Source organism: Chenopodium album, chromosome 15 (assembly GCF_948465745.1).
Source record: "Chenopodium album chromosome 15, dcCheAlbu1.1, whole genome shotgun sequence".
Taxonomy (NCBI): domain Eukaryota; kingdom Viridiplantae; phylum Streptophyta; class Magnoliopsida; order Caryophyllales; family Amaranthaceae; genus Chenopodium; species Chenopodium album.
This window is the reverse complement of record NC_137848.1, coordinates 21,315,567-21,333,714: the sequence shown is the minus strand read 5'-3', so window position 1 is coordinate 21,333,714 and position 18,148 is coordinate 21,315,567. Positions and strand designations below refer to the sequence as shown.

Below are 18,148 nucleotides of genomic sequence, written 5' to 3'. Positions count from 1 at the left end.
TGCTTGTAGCTGTCGACTACTTCACAAAATGGGTTGAGGCCGAGGCCGTCCGAGGAATTAAGTGGACAGACATATCAGCCTTCATCTAGAAGAATATTATTACTCGGTATGGAGTACCTCACTCCATGGTATTTGACAACGGACCTCAGTTCAAAACACGCCAACTCAGGGAGTGGTTAAGCGACCAGGGCATCACTTACTGTTTTGACTCGGTCGGTCGTCCCCAAGCCAACGGCCAAGTTGAGGCCTATAACAAGCTGATCTCCAACGGCATCAAGCAGAAGCTTGAGAAAGCAGGCGGCCTATGGGCGGATGAGTTGGTTAATGTTTTTTGGTTCATACGTACTACAACAAAGAGTTCAACTGGAGAAACCCCAATTTTCTTAGTTTATGGCGCTGAGGTGGTGCTCCCAATTGATGTACGAGCCCACTCTTCAAGTGATGTTGTATGATGAAAATGCCAATTGGGAAGCAATGAAGACTTCCTTGGAATTTCTTCCCGAGGCAAGGGGCAACACGGCGCTTAGACATGAACTTTACCGGCTAAGAATGACAAGAGCTTACAACCGCCGAGTATCTAAGCGGCCGCTAAAGATGGGTGATTTGGTCCTAAGAAAAATGGAAGCGGTCGGCCGAGCAAATGAGGATGGAAAGCTAACTCCAAACTGGGAAGGGCCGTACCGAATTAGAGAACAAGTTCGAGATGGCACTTACCGTCTCAAGGCCTTAGATGGCCGTCCGATTCCCCGAACCTGGAACACGGACAATCTGAAGAAGTGCTATGTTTAAGTTTTCTTGTACTTAACCAAAAGTTGTATATACAGCTAGGTCTTGATGACCGAGCAATTTAGCTAAGGTCGTATGGCCCCAACAATGTAATTTTGACAAGTCAATGAAAAAGTCAAGCATTGTTATCTTATTCAATTTGTTTATGTCTCTCCATTATTTAGCAAAAATGCCGAGTGAAAACGGTAACGATACTGCTTGCAACATAGCAGCTCGACCTTTAAAAGACTAAAAAGAAATGCCGAATAAAACAATCACAAGGATGCTGGCAACGTAACAATTCGACAGCAAAAGGTATGACCTAGCGGCCGAATAATTGCCTAAGCAAGGGCATCCCGATGAAAATAACCGTCCGACTTCAACCAAGACGGACGGTCAAGCACAAAGGTTGCCTAAACTTCTCTAAGGCATTTAATAACCAAAAAGAGAGCAAGGGCACACCGAGGCGTCCTAGCCCAGCCAAAACTTAGAAACTTTCAAGTTGAGATATTACTTGAACTTTTCTGGGCACGTCCGAGCGATAATTTCAACGAACGGCTCCTATATAGCCAATTAAACGGAGTATACTGATTCGGCGCTCACCTAGTCCAAGGGAAATCATGGTATATGATTTGATTAACTTGTTAAAGAATTCATACCCTTTAAGGCATAAATCTACCAAGTTAATCAAACCATTTAAAATTTAGACTAGGAGATCGCTGAATAAAGGGGCATACCCCCCCCCCCCCAGTGCTCGTATGAAAGCAATAAAAAAAGAGAGCATGGTAAAGTGCGCAAAAATTGCTAAGTATTGATAAAGCATAGAAAATTGCTCACCAGGTTGCAAAATCTAAATTAAATAAAACCGCTCAAAAAGCGGAAAAATATCTTATACAAACCGCGTAAAACAGACGACATTTAAACTAAAATTTTTTTAGAAGGCATGAAAATGAACTAAGCATTGGAGAGCTAAAACTAAAGCCTGGTAGTGGCCGTTGGAGAACCTGAGCTCTACTTAGCCAAGTTGTCATCTTTGGCAGGCTCCTCCACGGCAAGGGTGGACGCATCTTCAGCCGGCTTTACCTCTTTCCCTTCCTCGCCCTCATCCTCGTCTGCCTCCTCCTCATCGTCCTCATCCTCGTCGGACCCGGTCGGAGTCACGACCAGTTCAGGAGAGGGCTGCCCGGCCTTCTTGGCCTCATCTCTAAGGCAGACAAAGTTGAGGCGCTTGGCGAAGCGCTCTTGGTAGTAGGCGGCCTCCCCCTCCTCTACCATCAATTCAAAAGCCTCGAAGAAATGGCTCTTCACCTTTCCTCAGCGTTATGCTCAATCCGGACAATTTCGATAGGGCTGGGTGCCGAGGTGCCTTCAACTGTTCGGTCAAGTTTGAAACAGACTTTATCAAAGTTTCCACCTCGTCCTTGAGGCCATCTGCCTCCTTGAGGGCCGCCTGGAGGTTTAGCTGGGCCAGGGTCAAGTCTCCCCTTCAGCTTTTCGGAGGCTTCAAAGCCCTCCTTCCATTATTGGGCGTCCAGGATCGCCGCATCCCTCTCCTGCCAGAAGGTATCCCTCATTAAGGTCTCTTTTTCAAGAGCCTTGCCTAGCTTTACCAGGTCCTAAGCTTGCCGCGCCGCTTTTTCAAACAGCGCAGTGATCTGGGTCTCTATATGAACCCTTTGAATGGTAGCCGTCCCAGTGACTGCATCCTCTACCCGTCTGACCTCATCCCAGGCCCGCTTCAGCCGCTCATTCTCTTTCTCCTTCCATTCCAAGAAGGCAGTAAGCCTGAGAAAGAGTTGTACCCGGACAAAGAGTTGTTAGTAAAAAAAATTAAGAAATATTTTCTAAGTATAAAAGCAAAAGTGGCAAATAGTCACGAACGGTTACCTCGGCGTTACACTTTAGCATGCGGCCGAGGAAGCCCTCGTTGATCCCCCTTAGCTTGTCCCGCTGCTCTTGGGGGACGGCCCTATCCATGGCTTCTCTCATGGCTTTTCTGTCCGCACCAATCAGGGACTGGCCGGGCAGCTACATGTTCATCTCCTCCGCAATATCTGCGCGCGGCCGTAAGAGATGTTAAATCAAGCCCACAAAAAGCTTGTAATAAAACACAAGTATGAAACTCTGACTAACCGTTTGAGAAGATGGGAGGAGAAGGAAGGTTGAAGGTGAAGGGAGGAGGAGGTAGAGGTTCTTCCCCCTCTTCACCTGTGCGGCCGGTTGGTTCTTCAGTCGTATGACCGGCAACCGCTTGCCAGTCTGACTTTTTGACCCTCCTAATAGGGCCACCATCGTCCGCCTCAGCGAACATATCATGGACCGAAGTTGTTTTTGGATCCACGAACTTGGAGACCCCACTTGGTGACAGTTGTGGCTGTTCTCCTTGGGATTGCTGTGAAGCAATCCGCGACGTTGTCTTGGCCGCAGGATCGGAAGGGGTCTTAGAAGAGACCGACTTCCTAGTCTTAGACGTCTTGTCCTTAGAAGCAGTGGCCGGCTTCTTTCGCTTTGCCCTAGGGGTAGGAGTGGCCTGCTTGACAGAGCAAGAAGAAAGAGTTAGTATAATAAAGCATTAAACTGAAACTGTGTCCGCACAAAGAAGGGAAGGAGCCTCTTCCTTAGGTACCAACACGGACGAAAGAAAGCGTCCGTGTAAAGAGGGCAATGAGCCTCTTTCCAGCATACCAACACGGACGAAAAGGAGAGTCCGCATGAAAAGGAAAGGTAGTCTCCTCCCAACATACCAGCTCGGCAAAAAGAGAAAACGAAAAAGGAAAGAGAAAGGAATGGTCCGTACCTCCTTGGTTTGCTCGTACGCCCTTTGTTGAGCCTTGTATCGAGCAAGGTCGATCTCGGACATGTCAATCTCCCCTTTTGCTCTTAGTCCATCATGGCGTACGCTTCCTCTACAAAAAAGAAAATTGGAAAACAGTTAGAAAAATTTTCAAAAAGATGGCATGCAGACGTCAGAAAGTTTTAAAGCCCCACCTTGGGGAAGGTTCTTGTACAAGCCGCATGCAGACATAAAATATTGGGTCCCGGAGCCAACCAGCCAAGGGGATCTAGTTTTGGGGCACGGCCACCAATTTTTTGTCCCTCCTAACCCTCTTGACCTTGAAGTAGTCAAGTTGGTGTGCTTGGCTAGGGTGGACGGGTGGCTTGTACGGTTTGTGATCCCCTCGGCCAAGCTGGATTGGCTTGGCGTTAAACCGATTCATCCGCAAATTGAACTCCGCATCCTTTGTCTTGATGCGGTAGAATCGGTTCTTCTAGTCCCGCCACTTCGACACACGGTCCATCACCACCATATAGTCTTTGGTGGTGCTGAGGATGAACCAACCATCCACGTGCTTTTCCAGACGGGCATCTCGCGGAAAATCAAAAATTCCGGCTTGAAGCCTTTCCGGATGCACGTCACCAAGTACCCAAAAATATTTATCCAGTTGTTCGGCATCAGCTAGAAAAGAGCAATATCGTACTCGTCTAGGACAATACGAATAAAGGGATGAAGGGGGAAGCGAAGTTCAACGTCCAGAGCGGCTCGATAGGCACTGAAGGATCTGCGACGCGACCGCTCATCTTCCCAGGCGGCCACCGAAAGAGATCTTTTCGGGACCACAAGTTCAAACCCTTCTCCCAGCTGGAGGAATGCCTTATACTCGGCCAGACCATCATTCAGGTAGCCCAAGGTCGTGCTACCCCCCGTACAGGCGTACGGGTCCTTAAAAGTGTCAATGTTGGCAACGGCCTCCTCTGTCGCTGCCTCACCTTTGGCCACATTCTCTGCTTCCTCTTCACCAGGGTGAGGAGCAGCTCCAAATTCGGAGGACAGGACTCTGTCCAAATTAGCAGCCTTGGCCGAGCTCTTGCTTCTGGAGCCATGGCCGCACCTTTGGTGCTAGGGGACCCTTGCCCTTATCCTTCGCAGCGGCCACCTGATTTCCCGCAGAAGGGGCACTGCGAGGTGGCAGGTCGGACGGTTCAGTAATAACAATGCCTGTCCTAGGCTTGTCCGACCTACTATGTTGGAGATGGGGTGGTTCCGGAGTTGGGACGGACGGTCCAGCCCTGTCCGCCTCAGAAGAGGAAGGAGGTCTCTCCCAAGATAGAAACTTGGCCGGGTCCATGACCGTGTTGGCATACTGGGGGAACCTTAGTTCCGGGGTTTGCTCGGACGCACCCCTAGAAGAAGAAACGCCCTGTGTTCTTTGGCGCTCCTTAAAAGAGGCGGTCACTTCGATTACCGAGCATCCAGTGCCTCCAGTAGAGGCCGTGTTGGTGGTGGATTCGGTCTAAGAGTTCACGTTGTTTAGGTCATAAGGGACCCTTGGATGTACCAGACTGCCGTTTGGATTTCTTGCAGCGTTCGTATCGTACGTCTGCCTCGTACGGGCCATTTTCGACTGTAGGGACAGAGAAGAATAGGTGGATGAGAATTGGTACGCACTAGAAATGGACCCACTCCATGAAGGAGACAACTCGTCTCCGTCCACTCTAGACTCCTCAATCCCAAGCGAACGGCCGACCTCATGAGGAGAAACGGACGAAGCCGAGTGTAGAGCCAGTTTCAAAAAAAAAAGAAAAAAAAAAGCAAGCAAAAGGAAAAGCAAGAAGAACAGTCGGCCTACCGGTGTACGTGTAGAAAACTCTGGAAGCTTTGGAAAGTTTGGGAAGTTAGCCGGAAAACTCAAACTATGGTCGGAAAACTCAATCGAACGGCGGAGCTCTTGAAGATTTCAAGGGATAGGCACTTTCTCTCTCTAGAAGCTCTGACTTCTCTCTAAAAATGCTTAAAGTTCCAAAGTGCCTAAATGAGGTCAAATCCCCTCTATTTATAGGCAAAATTTATGGGGGCAAGATGGTAAATTCATCTTTCCCGCACAGGAATTCAAATGGTTACTTTTTGAAAAAGTTAACCTAGAATTCAAAGAGGTTAAAAAGACCCCCTGTTAAGTTAGACGGAAAAAGAAACGGCCGTATAACGGCACGTCCAAATAGACGTCCACGTCAGCAGAATAAGAACTGCCACCCTTAAAAGCCGAGCGTCCGAGCTCTCCCATAAGAAGATGAAGTGTCGGGTTCCGTCCGCCCAATTCTCAGACTCAGCCGTCCATTTGAGGGATTGCAGGCGGACGGGATATGCCATCTTACCCAAGACAGTCATCTATCAAATAGGCGAACAGATCCGTCCGCATGTTCCACCATATTCCTTAGTCCTGCTTACGCGGACGCAGTAGGAAGTGTAAAGGATCAGAGGAGGCGGCATGTGGCGTACGAGTCACCCCCTCTGAGGGGCAAATGTTTAGGGTAAAAATACCCCTTACACGTGGTCTAATCCCGTAGTGACACGTGGCCCAATCAAAGGGCAACACGTGTCCCTATGGGAAGATGACACGTGTCAAAGCTCAAAAGAGCACCTGAAATGAGAGAAAAAGGGCTTTTCTTACATCAGAGCCCAAATCCCGAAATTATTGTAGAAAGCCGCAAAACGACGCCCCCATCTGACCTGATTGCGCAGCCAATCTGGACATGGAAATTTAGGGAACAAACCCTAAAGGAGCACAAATTCCCACCCTTATAAATATCCCAATCATTTATGATGGGAGGGGGGGATGGGGACATAACATTAAATAGAGCACTAAACAGCTCTGGCTTCTCTCTACTTTCTCTCTCTAGCTTTTTCGACTTTCAGTTACTAACTTGACCGTCGGAGGCGAATATTCCGGTGGAATATTCGTGTTTTGCAGGTGTCTGAATCTTGCTGCCAGCAGTGCGTGACCAGTGTCTCGAGGGATTCCAAAAAAACCCCAAAACAGTTTATATTAGGAAGATTCAAAAGTTGTCTTCCAAGTTTCAAAGTCAATCCCAGTTTCTTTCTCAATTCTCTGACTCATGGCTACTTCTTTTAATTGCTAGGATAGTACTGTTTAAGTTGCAGTTAAAATACATTTGAAGATTTTCATGTGATTTCAGTATATATATATATATATATATATATATATATATATATATATATATATATATATATATATATATATATTAATATTAACTTGTTAGTTTAATTTTATGTCCCATTAACAGTTTTTGTGCCTACAGCAGCCCAGGTATTAACTTCTAGAGTTCATCTAGTCGCATAGCACCTATATGTTTAGCATGCATATAGGAGGGCAGTATGGGGTTTTTATTATATTTTTTCATTTGATATTTTTCTACAGTGGTACATTTTTGTGTATTATAATGTACCATTAAGATATTAATTGTATTAATAGTACTTTTTCTGTACTATTATACATGTGGTGGTACTTTTTGTTATCTTATGTCGTTGATTATTTTTTCCTAAAATACCTACCACCTATCACTTATTAGGCTGTAGTGGTAAATTTTGTCATCCTATATATTTCTAAAACATATAGGTGCTATGCGCCAATACTTAACCTAACTTCTAAGATACATATTGAAGTTTTTCTCATTATTTAATGTGTACGGAATCCATATTCGAGTAGTTCAGAATTACCCAATCATACACTGAGATTTCTTTTCGTGATTGAAAGTCTGGTTTAAAAGCTCTTTATCTATGTTAGCCAGTGTGGGCATAGATATGATCTAAAATAAGCATAGTCATGCTCGTTAATTATAAAAGTCAAAACAGACAAGTAGCTAGATTGTCGGTCTGCTTAGTGCATCTTGATCTACTGCTATCAATAAGCTTATGTTGCAATCTCATAGCTTACGCTCATGCATAACCATTGTACAGTATTCATTTCTGTACCTCGGTCTCTGGTTTCACAAGTCTTTCAAATTGCTTTTTCTCCATATATGATTGACCGTAATTATAAGCTCTATATGCTACTCTATCATGTCTGCAACTAAAAAGTTAAGAAAGCGCCAGCTTGCTTATGTGTTTATGTGTTACGATGTTTACTTTGTGTCGTACATTTTCCTTCTGCGGGTTTGTCAATCAAATAATTTGATGCGATATCCAGGTTGTGATGATCTACTTGAATGCAAAGTAAATAGCAGTTCAGTAATACATCTGAAAGTAGATTTTTTTTTTTTTTTTTTTTTTTTTTTTTTTTTTTTTTTTTTTTTCACCGTGTTGCACAGAATGTTATTACAGCTAGAGTAAACTCATAGAGCGAGAAATTTAACAATTTAATAGGTTGATTGTTAGCTCTAGGAAAAAATAAACTCTTACTACTATAAACATGTACTACAAGACAATATTTCCAATCTGCAACTGCAAGACCTTGTAACACTTACAATGGTGTTAATCTATACATTTTCACGCAATGACATTTTTAAGAGTCATATTTATAGGTGGCTTACAACTAGTCATGCATAACATCGATTGCAGTTTGAAAGAATTCAATGTTGTTCCTGGTGATTGGCCATCTCAATTGATGATGCTGCATCGGCTCCTTCTGCAGTCCGGTCTGCAGCAGTGGCATTAGGTCTGTTAAACCCACTGCCATATCTTTCCATAGCCTCCTTATTGTATGAGCTTCCCATCTTTAATAATGAAACAACACAATCAATACATGTTAGGATGATCTCCCCAAATCCCAAATTAATAAAGAAAGAACTATGCAGTAGATTTTAGAAGCTAGAAAGTAGCGCCTTCAAAATTTTATGCTTTTTGTAAAGGGAGTAGCAGCTTTAAATGAGGAAGAGCTTAAGTTGTACTTTGACTGCCTATTTTTTTTTAACTTGAGATGTAACACAATTATAGTGATTGTCATTAGTCTTGTAAAAATACTGGTCTGGACATCGGGACTGGATTTCCTCGTTACTCAGGAGAGGTTTTCCATGTAAGAATCTTGTGTGTTATTTTATTTTCACTTTGTACTTTATTCTCGATTGTGTATAGTTGTTCTCCGTTCCCAATGATACACAACATTAATCACTACTATTTCTATAATGCAATGTAAAACGATAAATAGTTAGAAGGATGATATACCTGTGTGACAACAGCAAAGAGCGGTAAAGTACTGTAACTGCAAATGATTTGAACCAACAACCTAAAGCATGAAAGTACGAAACGAGGTTAATTAGTCTATAGAAGTGTAAAGACTGATAAATTGAGAAAAAAAAAAAAAAAAAAAAAAAAAAAAAAAAAAAAACAAGGTATGAAAGTAATGTTACATTAAAATGATTCTTGGGAGCGCGAATATTAATTTGCCCATTTCGCAAGAGTGTAAACCAAATTTGAACTGTTGCAGATCATGTGTCAAGATGAAGTTAAGAGCTTGCAATAATTTAATTAATTTCGAATTAGTATTTTAGTTTCAAGGTGGTAAGATCTAACCCATGTCCAGAAGTAGATTGCAGACCCAAATGAATTAATGAAAAGTATGGTGTGGATCAACAACAGGACAATCCTGGGTTTGTTGAACCAAAAGTAGTCATCTGATGGTTGAACTCTTAGTTCTCCGAAAACGACAGTATGCCTCTGAGCTATATAGATAGCTAGCTCTGTGATCACTTGTTCCAGTTTGGTGCCAACTACTAGTAAGAGCTGAAGATAAAAACTCTTTTCGTTAATGAAGTAGTGAAAACATCAAGAGATTCTACTTCATTACAGAGAACAAACAAAGAGGAATATGGAGCAAACAAAAAAGAACGGAGGAAGTATATGTAAACTTCAGGATCAAAGCTTACAAAACATAATGAATGATTGAGTAATACTGATTGCTTTATCTGTTAATACTTACAATAAAGGGGATAAACGCAATCGCAAAATATATATTCCAACCTGCACATGTAACAAATGAAGTTAAGACAATCCACTGCACCATTCATTTATATAAACCATACATTTGAGGAAGATAGGAGTCTATTATGTTAGATAACATACCAGAAACATTCAGTGTCAATGAGATAACCACAAACAGCCACATGAACCAACTGCAGCCAGAAATAATGCAGATATTCATAAAAATGAATGATTGAGGACCTCATGAATTACTTAAAAAGTGATTTACCTGATAGACACAATTTTATTAAAGTCTGCTTCATATGCGTAGACTATGTATTTGTGAAAATTGAACCTTAGATTTCCATCACAATGTGTCTGCAAAAGAAATAAAGATGAGCTCATGAAGCTGCGTTTTTATTATTTTACTGTGTAAAAATCGAATGAGAAAAAGACCAGTGAAAGGAAACTATATATCCACTCTTAATACAAATTCTCTACCAATATGAAGTGTAGTTATACCAAATATTCGCCCTATTTGTAAAAAACTAGATAACAATTACCAGAATGAAGCCCGTTCTCATAGCTGTGTAGTCAGCTTTAGTTACAATCCCAGCAAGGTGCTTGAAGAATGAAATCTGAAAGCAGAATGTAAATGTAAATAAAGCTGTAGATGATCTGCCATCGTCTACTTAAGTTATACTAATTCCATTTTAGGGGGAACATATACTTATATCCACACTGGATTGTTGAGAAAAAGTGATTTTAACAAACTCTACATACCACATAATTACGGTACTTGGCATCATTACCATCAAACCGGTCCTTGATAAATGAGAGGCTTTTAACATCTAGTACTCTGTGATTGTTACCTGTATCAACAACAACGACAATAAAAAAATTGAGATCCACAATACAACGCTGGAATTTTCATAGTTCTGATCAGAATCCTAATCAAATAAAAGGTTTTTAATTCATTACCATAATCTGCATCAATCTGCATTCTAATAGCATCTTCCCACTTCCGCCACTGAAATATCTGCAGCTTGTGAATTGTTATGACATAGTAGAATATCATTAGTATTAAATTGGGAACATGGTTTATTGGCATAAGTTCATACATCTAAGCTATGGATGGCTCTCGTGCACTCAGAGATGATATGCATAAGAAATTACCTTCATCTCTCCAAGAAGAACTATCAGGATACAGCTCAGTACGTGGACAACTGCTAATATAAAGATGAGGTAATGAACGTCATGAAGGACATCACTTGATATGAAAGGTACCATTCCCTGCAAATGTAAAGACAACGAATAGGCTTTGTAATGTTTTTCTGTAAAATTCATGAATCTTGAAAGCTGTCAATTGCAGTATCTGAGAGCATATATACTTGGCAGTAGTCAGTAGAAAATCATGTCAATTCACTACTTAGCCGCTTGCCTTCTCATGAAATGTACAAATTCATGGTAGTAATCCGTTGACAATTTTCAGACAGTACTTGCTGGATATGAGAGTGTCATACCTGTTTGCAGTTAGGCTCACTAATGCCAGCTAAAAGGCGGCGTTTTCCTCCTGTGATAAGACCGGCAGGGACCGAATCATCATTACAAGGGAGCCATTTATTAGCAAGTTTTTCTGGTATACACACCATATGAACCTTATCTCCAAAAACAGTAAGCAGCAAAGATATAAACCCCAATAACATCAACTCTACAAGATCAAAAAGTTGTACAGGACAGCAGTCAGCTATCAGCATGCTACAACAATCAAACAAAGGCGAAAATTTTAATAAGAAAATCACCTTCCTTAATCTTCTTCAAGGCCAGATTAAGAGGTTTCTTCTCCTTTCTCTTCAACAACTACATACATGAAACACAGCACGTTATTTTAGTAATCTGTCAGCTCTGAAACAACGTCTATTAGTGGAAGAGAGTAAAGAACACTTGCCTTGCCAAGGTAACTCAGAAATTTTTCGATGACCAAAGAAATAACAACAATCACAAAAACTACTGATCCTATCACCCATGATGGTGTAGCCTTGAAGTCCAGCCCTCCTCCTCCTCCTCCAGCCATCTTTATCTTCCTTAAACAAGATAAGACGACTAATACCGGACTTCTTTAAATAGTACTCGCATATATATTTAGTAAGCATGATGTCTTCAATTCAATGACATAACAACATTAACGTGTACTATATGACAATACACAATTGACCCTTTGAAATTTCTACAATATTAGTAAACGCTACTTTCTGTTTAATACTTCTTTGTGATTATATTTATTGTCTGATGTCGACTTATCTTAGGGATAGTTTGTAGTTTTGTACTAATGTTCTATTTTTTAGACAGTTGAATTGTCAAAAATCACTAAACAACAAAGAGTAGATAGAATATGCAAGGACTGAAGTAGCATGTCGAAATTGAAACTTTCTAAGCCACACCCTCCTGATAATTGTTGATCAATCCAAAACTCAACCAAGTCAAATACTAATAATTTAAAATTTAAGAACCGGAGGCCAGACCGGTTATATTATACTATAATATGATCAGACTAAACCAATAAAACTCAAACCGGACCGAATATGGAGAAAAAGAAAGAGAAAAAGAAAACGAAAACGTTTAATGTCTTTTTGGAAAGCCTGATATAAAAGTGATCATTATATTAAATTCTTTCCAACATATTAAGGAGAAAAATAATCATCTAGAGGTTTATATTGATAAATTTAAGCAAAATATCAAATCAGTCCAAGACCGGTTTTAAAAAAGTTTTGAACCAGTATGGTTCTTTTCAGTCTAGTCTAGTTCATTTTTACAATTCAAACCAGTTATTGAACTCCCATACCTCCTACTATTAACCAAACTTTCCATAAATTACACCACCTACATGGAACATGGGCATGTCCTTACATTGCCAAAATACTTTACAGCCATTATGAAGTCGGGCAGCCCTTAAAACAGTTTCTTACACTACTTAGTAAAATGAAAGTGATGGGGATTATAATTGGCAAAATTTTCCTAACAATAAGGACGTTACCCTACTATATATTAATTCTGCTTGTACAAGGGTATTTTCATTTTCAAATTAAAACTATTGTGACAATTTGCATATCCAGAGGCGTACTACAAGTATACTGAGTTTCCTGTTTAAAAGGTGTAATTTTCAATTTAACAGGTAAGTTGATTTTCAGCATCACGTACAGCCGGTAAAGGTGCACATTTGGGGCTGAAGGCTTTGCCTCTTTGGGTGTTTTGGGACATAGCTTCTTCAGCTCAGAGCAGGGGTACTAAAAATAACTATACTTTTTTCACAGGTTCTCCCACTTCTCTGTCTGCCCATCTCAAAATGGACTTCAGTGCCAACATCAGGTAGTAGATGCAGCAGACACAAGGCTGGTGATTTCTGCACACCATTTCAAATTTCTGTGCTCCACTTTTACGCAAAACACTCCTCATGAACTAGGACTTGGGGTGTGTCATGCATATATCAAACTTGGTGCAGAGATCATTTCCCCAGAAATAAAGATCCTAATATTCTTGCATTCCTCTTCCTGATGTTCTCTCCTTTTAGTATTTCTCCCTTTATGATTATAGCCTGTATTTGTTGTTTACTTGCTTCAACTATATTTGCCTTTGAATTACAATAAATAACACAAAAGAGATCAGTTGTCCACCATTCCTGCTCTACCTGAAAATCTATAATGAAAAACATCAAACCAGCATCCTACCAGAAGAAGTTTAAAATGGTAACCATAGTCAAGAAAATATGAGGCCAGCCCTGCTTATGTGAGAAAACAGCTTCTACATGAAGAGCAGAAACAGAACTCATAAAGGTTGCTCTGATGATTCCAAAATGCAACAGTGCCTATAGAAGACAATGGAAAACTGATTGCTCCAAAAAATAACAAAACTGCAAAATTTCACAGTAATGCAGTGTGATAGCATGAGAATGGCCCTTCCTGACACTTTTTTTACATAGCGTCCTTAGATGAGAGAAATTGGAGAGAGGGCCATTGTTATCATAATGCAAAAATGTTGTTCCCAACAGATAAATTGATATTTCAGCAATGTTCAAATTGAAATTACGTATGATACTTGATGGCAAGCATACAATGTTCAAATTGGAAAATTAAATTATATATTGATGTGAGACAATAAAAGCACCAAACAGTTCCAACCAATTGGCACTTGTACTAGAGATTTAGAAATTCATCCAGAGAACATTCTACTGAAATAACCCCTCGAATATACTACTTCAACTTGACATCTAGGAATATCAACACTTCTTCGGACTAGGAAAGGAAATTGAGTAATAAAATATCTCAGCTTTATATAGCTACTCTACTTACATTACACTTACTCTACTAAAGAAATTCTAATCAGAAAGTAGCTTACACAACTCCATTTACAAATAGGTCTTACTGAAAAGATCACATTAATTTCCTAAATCCTAATGCAAATATTTATATCCTGCTTGAAAGCATAATCATAAAATCTACATCCATTTGTATTATTTTATGTAAAGATTAACAGGTATAATCATGAGTGGTCTTCACATTTTAATCCCATCTATTGTTTAAACCAAATCATTCAGCGATATGTGACTTGTAGAACTGGTAAAAGATTTTCAAATTTTAAGCCTCTTCCTCTGCTTTCCTTCATTCTCCTCTCCTCCCCACCTGACCATCCTTAACCCACCGCATCAGATCGCCCCACTAGCCCACTGCACATCCTGCCCCCTCCCACTTTCACCAGCCTGCTGCACCAACTGACCACCAACCTAACCAGCCCACCCTGTCCACCTCCATAACTCACACCCTAGACACCTCAATAACAATCAACCTCCCAACCCAATGTCGTCATTCAACCAACACCACCCTAAAAGCCCCATCAAGATCGCCCTGAAAGCCACCACCCACTCTACTTCCAAGCACACCCCCCCCCCCCCTAAAGCCACCACAACCACCTTGAAATCAACCTACCCACCCCAACATCAAACACACCCATTAAGCAATTAACTCACACCATAAAACTACCTTTCTCACCTTATAAATCATCTAGTCGACCCCAAAAACAGCCCCACATGACAGAAATCCATCCAGCTCCCAGATGGGACAAACCTTACAGAGAATTGTAGGGTGATAGTAAGTTGTCGGTGGCAATGGAGGGGACAGTAAGGTTATTCAACAATTGAGAATAAATGAGAAGAACTCCCATAGTTGAGATTATTCCTATTAATTTTTCTTATTTAAAAAACAAAAATTAAATTGCATATAGCAAGAGAGGATTGTAAGGATTTTATAAGGCTCAATTAAATTTGACATAGAAGGTAAAATATCCTATCCTATGAACATAGATAAAAATTCGCTACTTAACGAAATCAACATAGCTCTCGCAACAGCGCAAATATACTAAAGAGCACAAAAAATGCCAACAGCAAAACTTAAACCATTATGTACAGTCATACAGATTCAATTAAAAGACTTATAATATCCATAAATGCAATCTAAGGATCTCAATTCCTGTCATTTAAAGTTTAACTCTCAAAAAATGAGGCCAAAAAAGTTGCCAAAAGAGCTTACAAGAACTTTTCACATATAAGATAGCCTCAAGAGCGTGATCGTGCTACAAATTCTTCTAACTTTCCCCATACTTCAAGAGCTGCTGCCCTATCCTGATGTCGTTTATTTTTGCTTATCTGTACCAATAAATTTAAATCTTTGTGAGATTAGAAATGATACACTAGTATCGAGTCTATTGACCCACCAACAGGAATATGAACATAAATATATGCATATGGAAGGAACCAAAGGCAAGGTCCAACTTACAGAGATTATTTTTACATTCCATTGTTTCACAACCTTTGCAGATTCTATACTATCATCCTCAAATCGCATGTAGAAACCAATGACTGTCAAATACAAAGTCAAAATTAGACCAGAAATAAAAACTGATCCAATGCCCAAGCAATAATATTAAAATAACTACAGCTAACCGACTCTAACTTGTTACTCCAAACTAAACAGTGGAAGCTGTCAAACTTAAATGCTTTAGTGTTAAACATTGTATTAATGCAATGATTTGATCTGAAAGCTTGAAATCATATTTTAACTCTTTTAACAATTCAGTTGCATCCCTATGCTGAAAATTAAACAAGAAAAAACAACATTTTTTTTTTTTTTTGACAAGAAAAAAAAAAGGAAAAAAAAAACATTTTAGATATGAAGAGTTTCACTAAAAAAGCAAGAATTAACCATTTTAGAAAACTTTCAAATTCATCAACATTGCCAAGGGCTGCAGTACTACAGCTTTCCCAACCCGAGTTCTCTCAGAAATCATCATTATTAATCTAAACTCTTAATAAAAACAACACTGAGCAATTACACCAAATTGAAAATAAATTTGCCAATGTTCTTCCCCTAAAATCCTCAATAGTTAAAATCTTATTAAGTTACCATTTAGCTTAAGTTTCTAAACCTACACTTTCAACATAAAAACTTGGATCCTACACAATAAGTCCCACATGTGTCTCAATACATACCACCCCAACCACAGTATTTAATCAAACTACTTTGAGCGAAAACCAAAACATTACCAAGGTTGCATTACTACAGCTTATCCAAACCTATTTCTCTTAGATATCATCATTATTACTCTTAACTCTTACAGGAAACATCTCTGAGCAATCACACCAAATTGACAAGGAATTAGTCAACGTTCTTCCCCTCAACATTTAAAATGTTACCAACTTTCCAATAGCTTAATTCTATACATTCGACATAAGCTCGTATCCTACAGTCCAACACAATAAGTCCCACATGTGTCTCAATATATACCACGGTATTTGATCAAATGATTCCAAGAGGAAACCAAAGTATAAGGTTCTAGTGGAGTTTTTCAAAAAAATCTTACAACGTAGTATTTCTACTTACACAACAAAGTAATGCAAACATAACAAACAATTGTGTGACACATATATCAGCATCAAATAACCATATGAAACAAGCTACAACAGCTACAAAGTCAATCCACAACACTTCAGAAAACAATGTGATCATCAGAAAATCAGATCAAAGTTTTGGCAGCTTACTCTTATTAAATATCTCAACATGGTCTTTGAAGGGCCAATCTTTAAACTGCCATTCTTTCCCAAGCACAAAAACCGCCACAACACGGTCCCAATCATCGGCTTTCAAAGTCGAGGGTTTATCCCTAACCTCATAAGCAGTCATGACCTTATCCTTATCTCTACTAAACTTCTTCTGAACCGTCACACATTCCGGCTTCGGCCCCTTCATCTGCTTCATCTTAACATCAGTAGGAATAAAAACACCATCCTCCAAAAACTCCTTCACATTATAAATAGTAATCAAAGTAGTAGAAGCACTAGGAACCAAAATAATAGGCACCCCTTCCCCAATCTTCCCCCCTCCTTTAAGCATCTTCGCTTTCGGCCCCGAATGAAACCCTTCATCCTTTTCCCCACCTAAAGGCCGCCCTTTATTCCCACCCACATTCGCCTCCTTCCTCTGCTGTGGCTTCTCCTGCTCCCTCCTCAACGCCCCAACATAAATCCCATAAAAATCGCGGTTACGAACCTGCAACACAGCGTTTCGATCCCGAAGCGGCTTCTCACTGGCCCTAATCAACCCCATCAAATCAACACCCTCACCCCCACCACCACCCCCCTCCTCCGAAACCCTAATTTCAGAATCATCCTCAATTCCCAAATTACTCACCCCATTATTGTTTGGAATCGAAGAAAAGAACTGGGGATCATCGGGCCGATACTCCTCAACATCAGTAGCAGTCGGAAGAACAAATTGAATAGCTTCAGACGACGAAACCCGGCCTTCAAGATAATCAAGGAGAGGTTTCCGATCAACGTAAGTGACAGGAGGAATCCCTTGATTGGTGGAGTTTTTGATGTACTCAGGTTGCTTGATATGGCGATTTTTGATGAAGAAAACTAGGGTTTCGAGAGTGTAGAGATTACCTTGCTTAGAACGATAAGCAGTTTCGGATTTACAGGGGAAAGAGTAGTGAGTTGAGAATCGGAATTCGTCTCCGACTCGGTGGATTTTGTCTAAATCTCCTCGAATGGTGTAGTCTCGCAGCGCTGACAGGGGATCCATGGAAGACTGCGAGAGAGAGGTGGTAGTGAAGTGGAGGGAATTTGAAGTTGAAGGTGAGAAATGAAAAAAATACAGAGGTTTTTATAAGTCCTTTTCTAAAATAATGTTGGAAAAACTCCAATACTCAAATTAGGGGTGTTAATTGAGTTAAGCAGCTCGCGAGCAAGTCGTATTCGAATCGGTCAACGCTCGGTCAAAATTTAACTCAAGTTAGTTCGACTCGAATTCGACTCGACTCGAGATGTTAACGAGCACGAGTTGAGCAAGCTCTAACTCGACTCGATAATCTCGTGAGCAACTCGATAATATATTATTAATATAGAATTTGCAAACAAAGTTCCTATCTTTAAACAAATTTGATACTTATTAAGCCTTAATTTATATCATAAAAAAAAGAAAGAGTAAATTTTTAATAATATCTATATATAATAAGGAAAACAATATAAATTGAACAAAAAATAAATAAAGGCATATAATAATAGAAGGATCAAAATTTTAATGAGCAGATTGTGAGCTACTTGACTCGACTCGAAACTTTAACGAGCACGAGTCGAGCAGG

The 18,148-nt window shown here is 40.2% G+C and overlaps 2 protein-coding genes across 3 annotated transcripts; both read right to left on the bottom strand.

Annotated features, from left to right (window-relative positions):
- Positions 1-7,888: 7,888 nt before the first annotated feature.
- On the bottom strand, positions 7,889-11,702 carry LOC145583050 (MLO-like protein 1). 2 transcript variants are annotated; one of them, XM_081640164.1, is made up of 14 exons: positions 11,406-11,702; positions 11,260-11,317; positions 10,981-11,030; positions 10,634-10,750; positions 10,439-10,496; positions 10,241-10,329; positions 10,021-10,095; positions 9,747-9,835; positions 9,620-9,669; positions 9,477-9,517; positions 9,071-9,280; positions 8,908-8,975; positions 8,723-8,783; positions 7,889-8,274 (listed from the first exon to the last, which is right to left on the bottom strand). In XM_081640164.1, exons 1-14 carry the CDS (start codon positions 11,529-11,531, stop codon positions 8,131-8,133), a joined length of 1,236 nt encoding a protein of 411 aa, XP_081496290.1. In that variant the 5' UTR covers positions 11,532-11,702; the 3' UTR covers positions 7,889-8,130. The 2 variants fall into 2 exon arrangements, with proteins under 2 accessions (XP_081496290.1, XP_081496289.1); XM_081640163.1 differs by having other exon boundaries at positions 10,981-11,168; positions 11,406-11,688.
- A 436-nt stretch (positions 11,703-12,138) lies between these two features.
- LOC145583051 (protein CDC73 homolog) lies at positions 12,139-17,655 on the bottom strand. The gene is made up of 4 exons (XM_081640165.1): positions 16,545-17,655; positions 15,283-15,365; positions 15,037-15,152; positions 12,139-13,150 (listed from the first exon to the last, which is right to left on the bottom strand). Exons 1-3 carry the CDS (start codon positions 17,587-17,589, stop codon positions 15,063-15,065), a joined length of 1,218 nt encoding a protein of 405 aa, XP_081496291.1. The 5' UTR covers positions 17,590-17,655; the 3' UTR covers positions 12,139-13,150; positions 15,037-15,062.
- Positions 17,656-18,148: the final 493 nt, after the last annotated feature.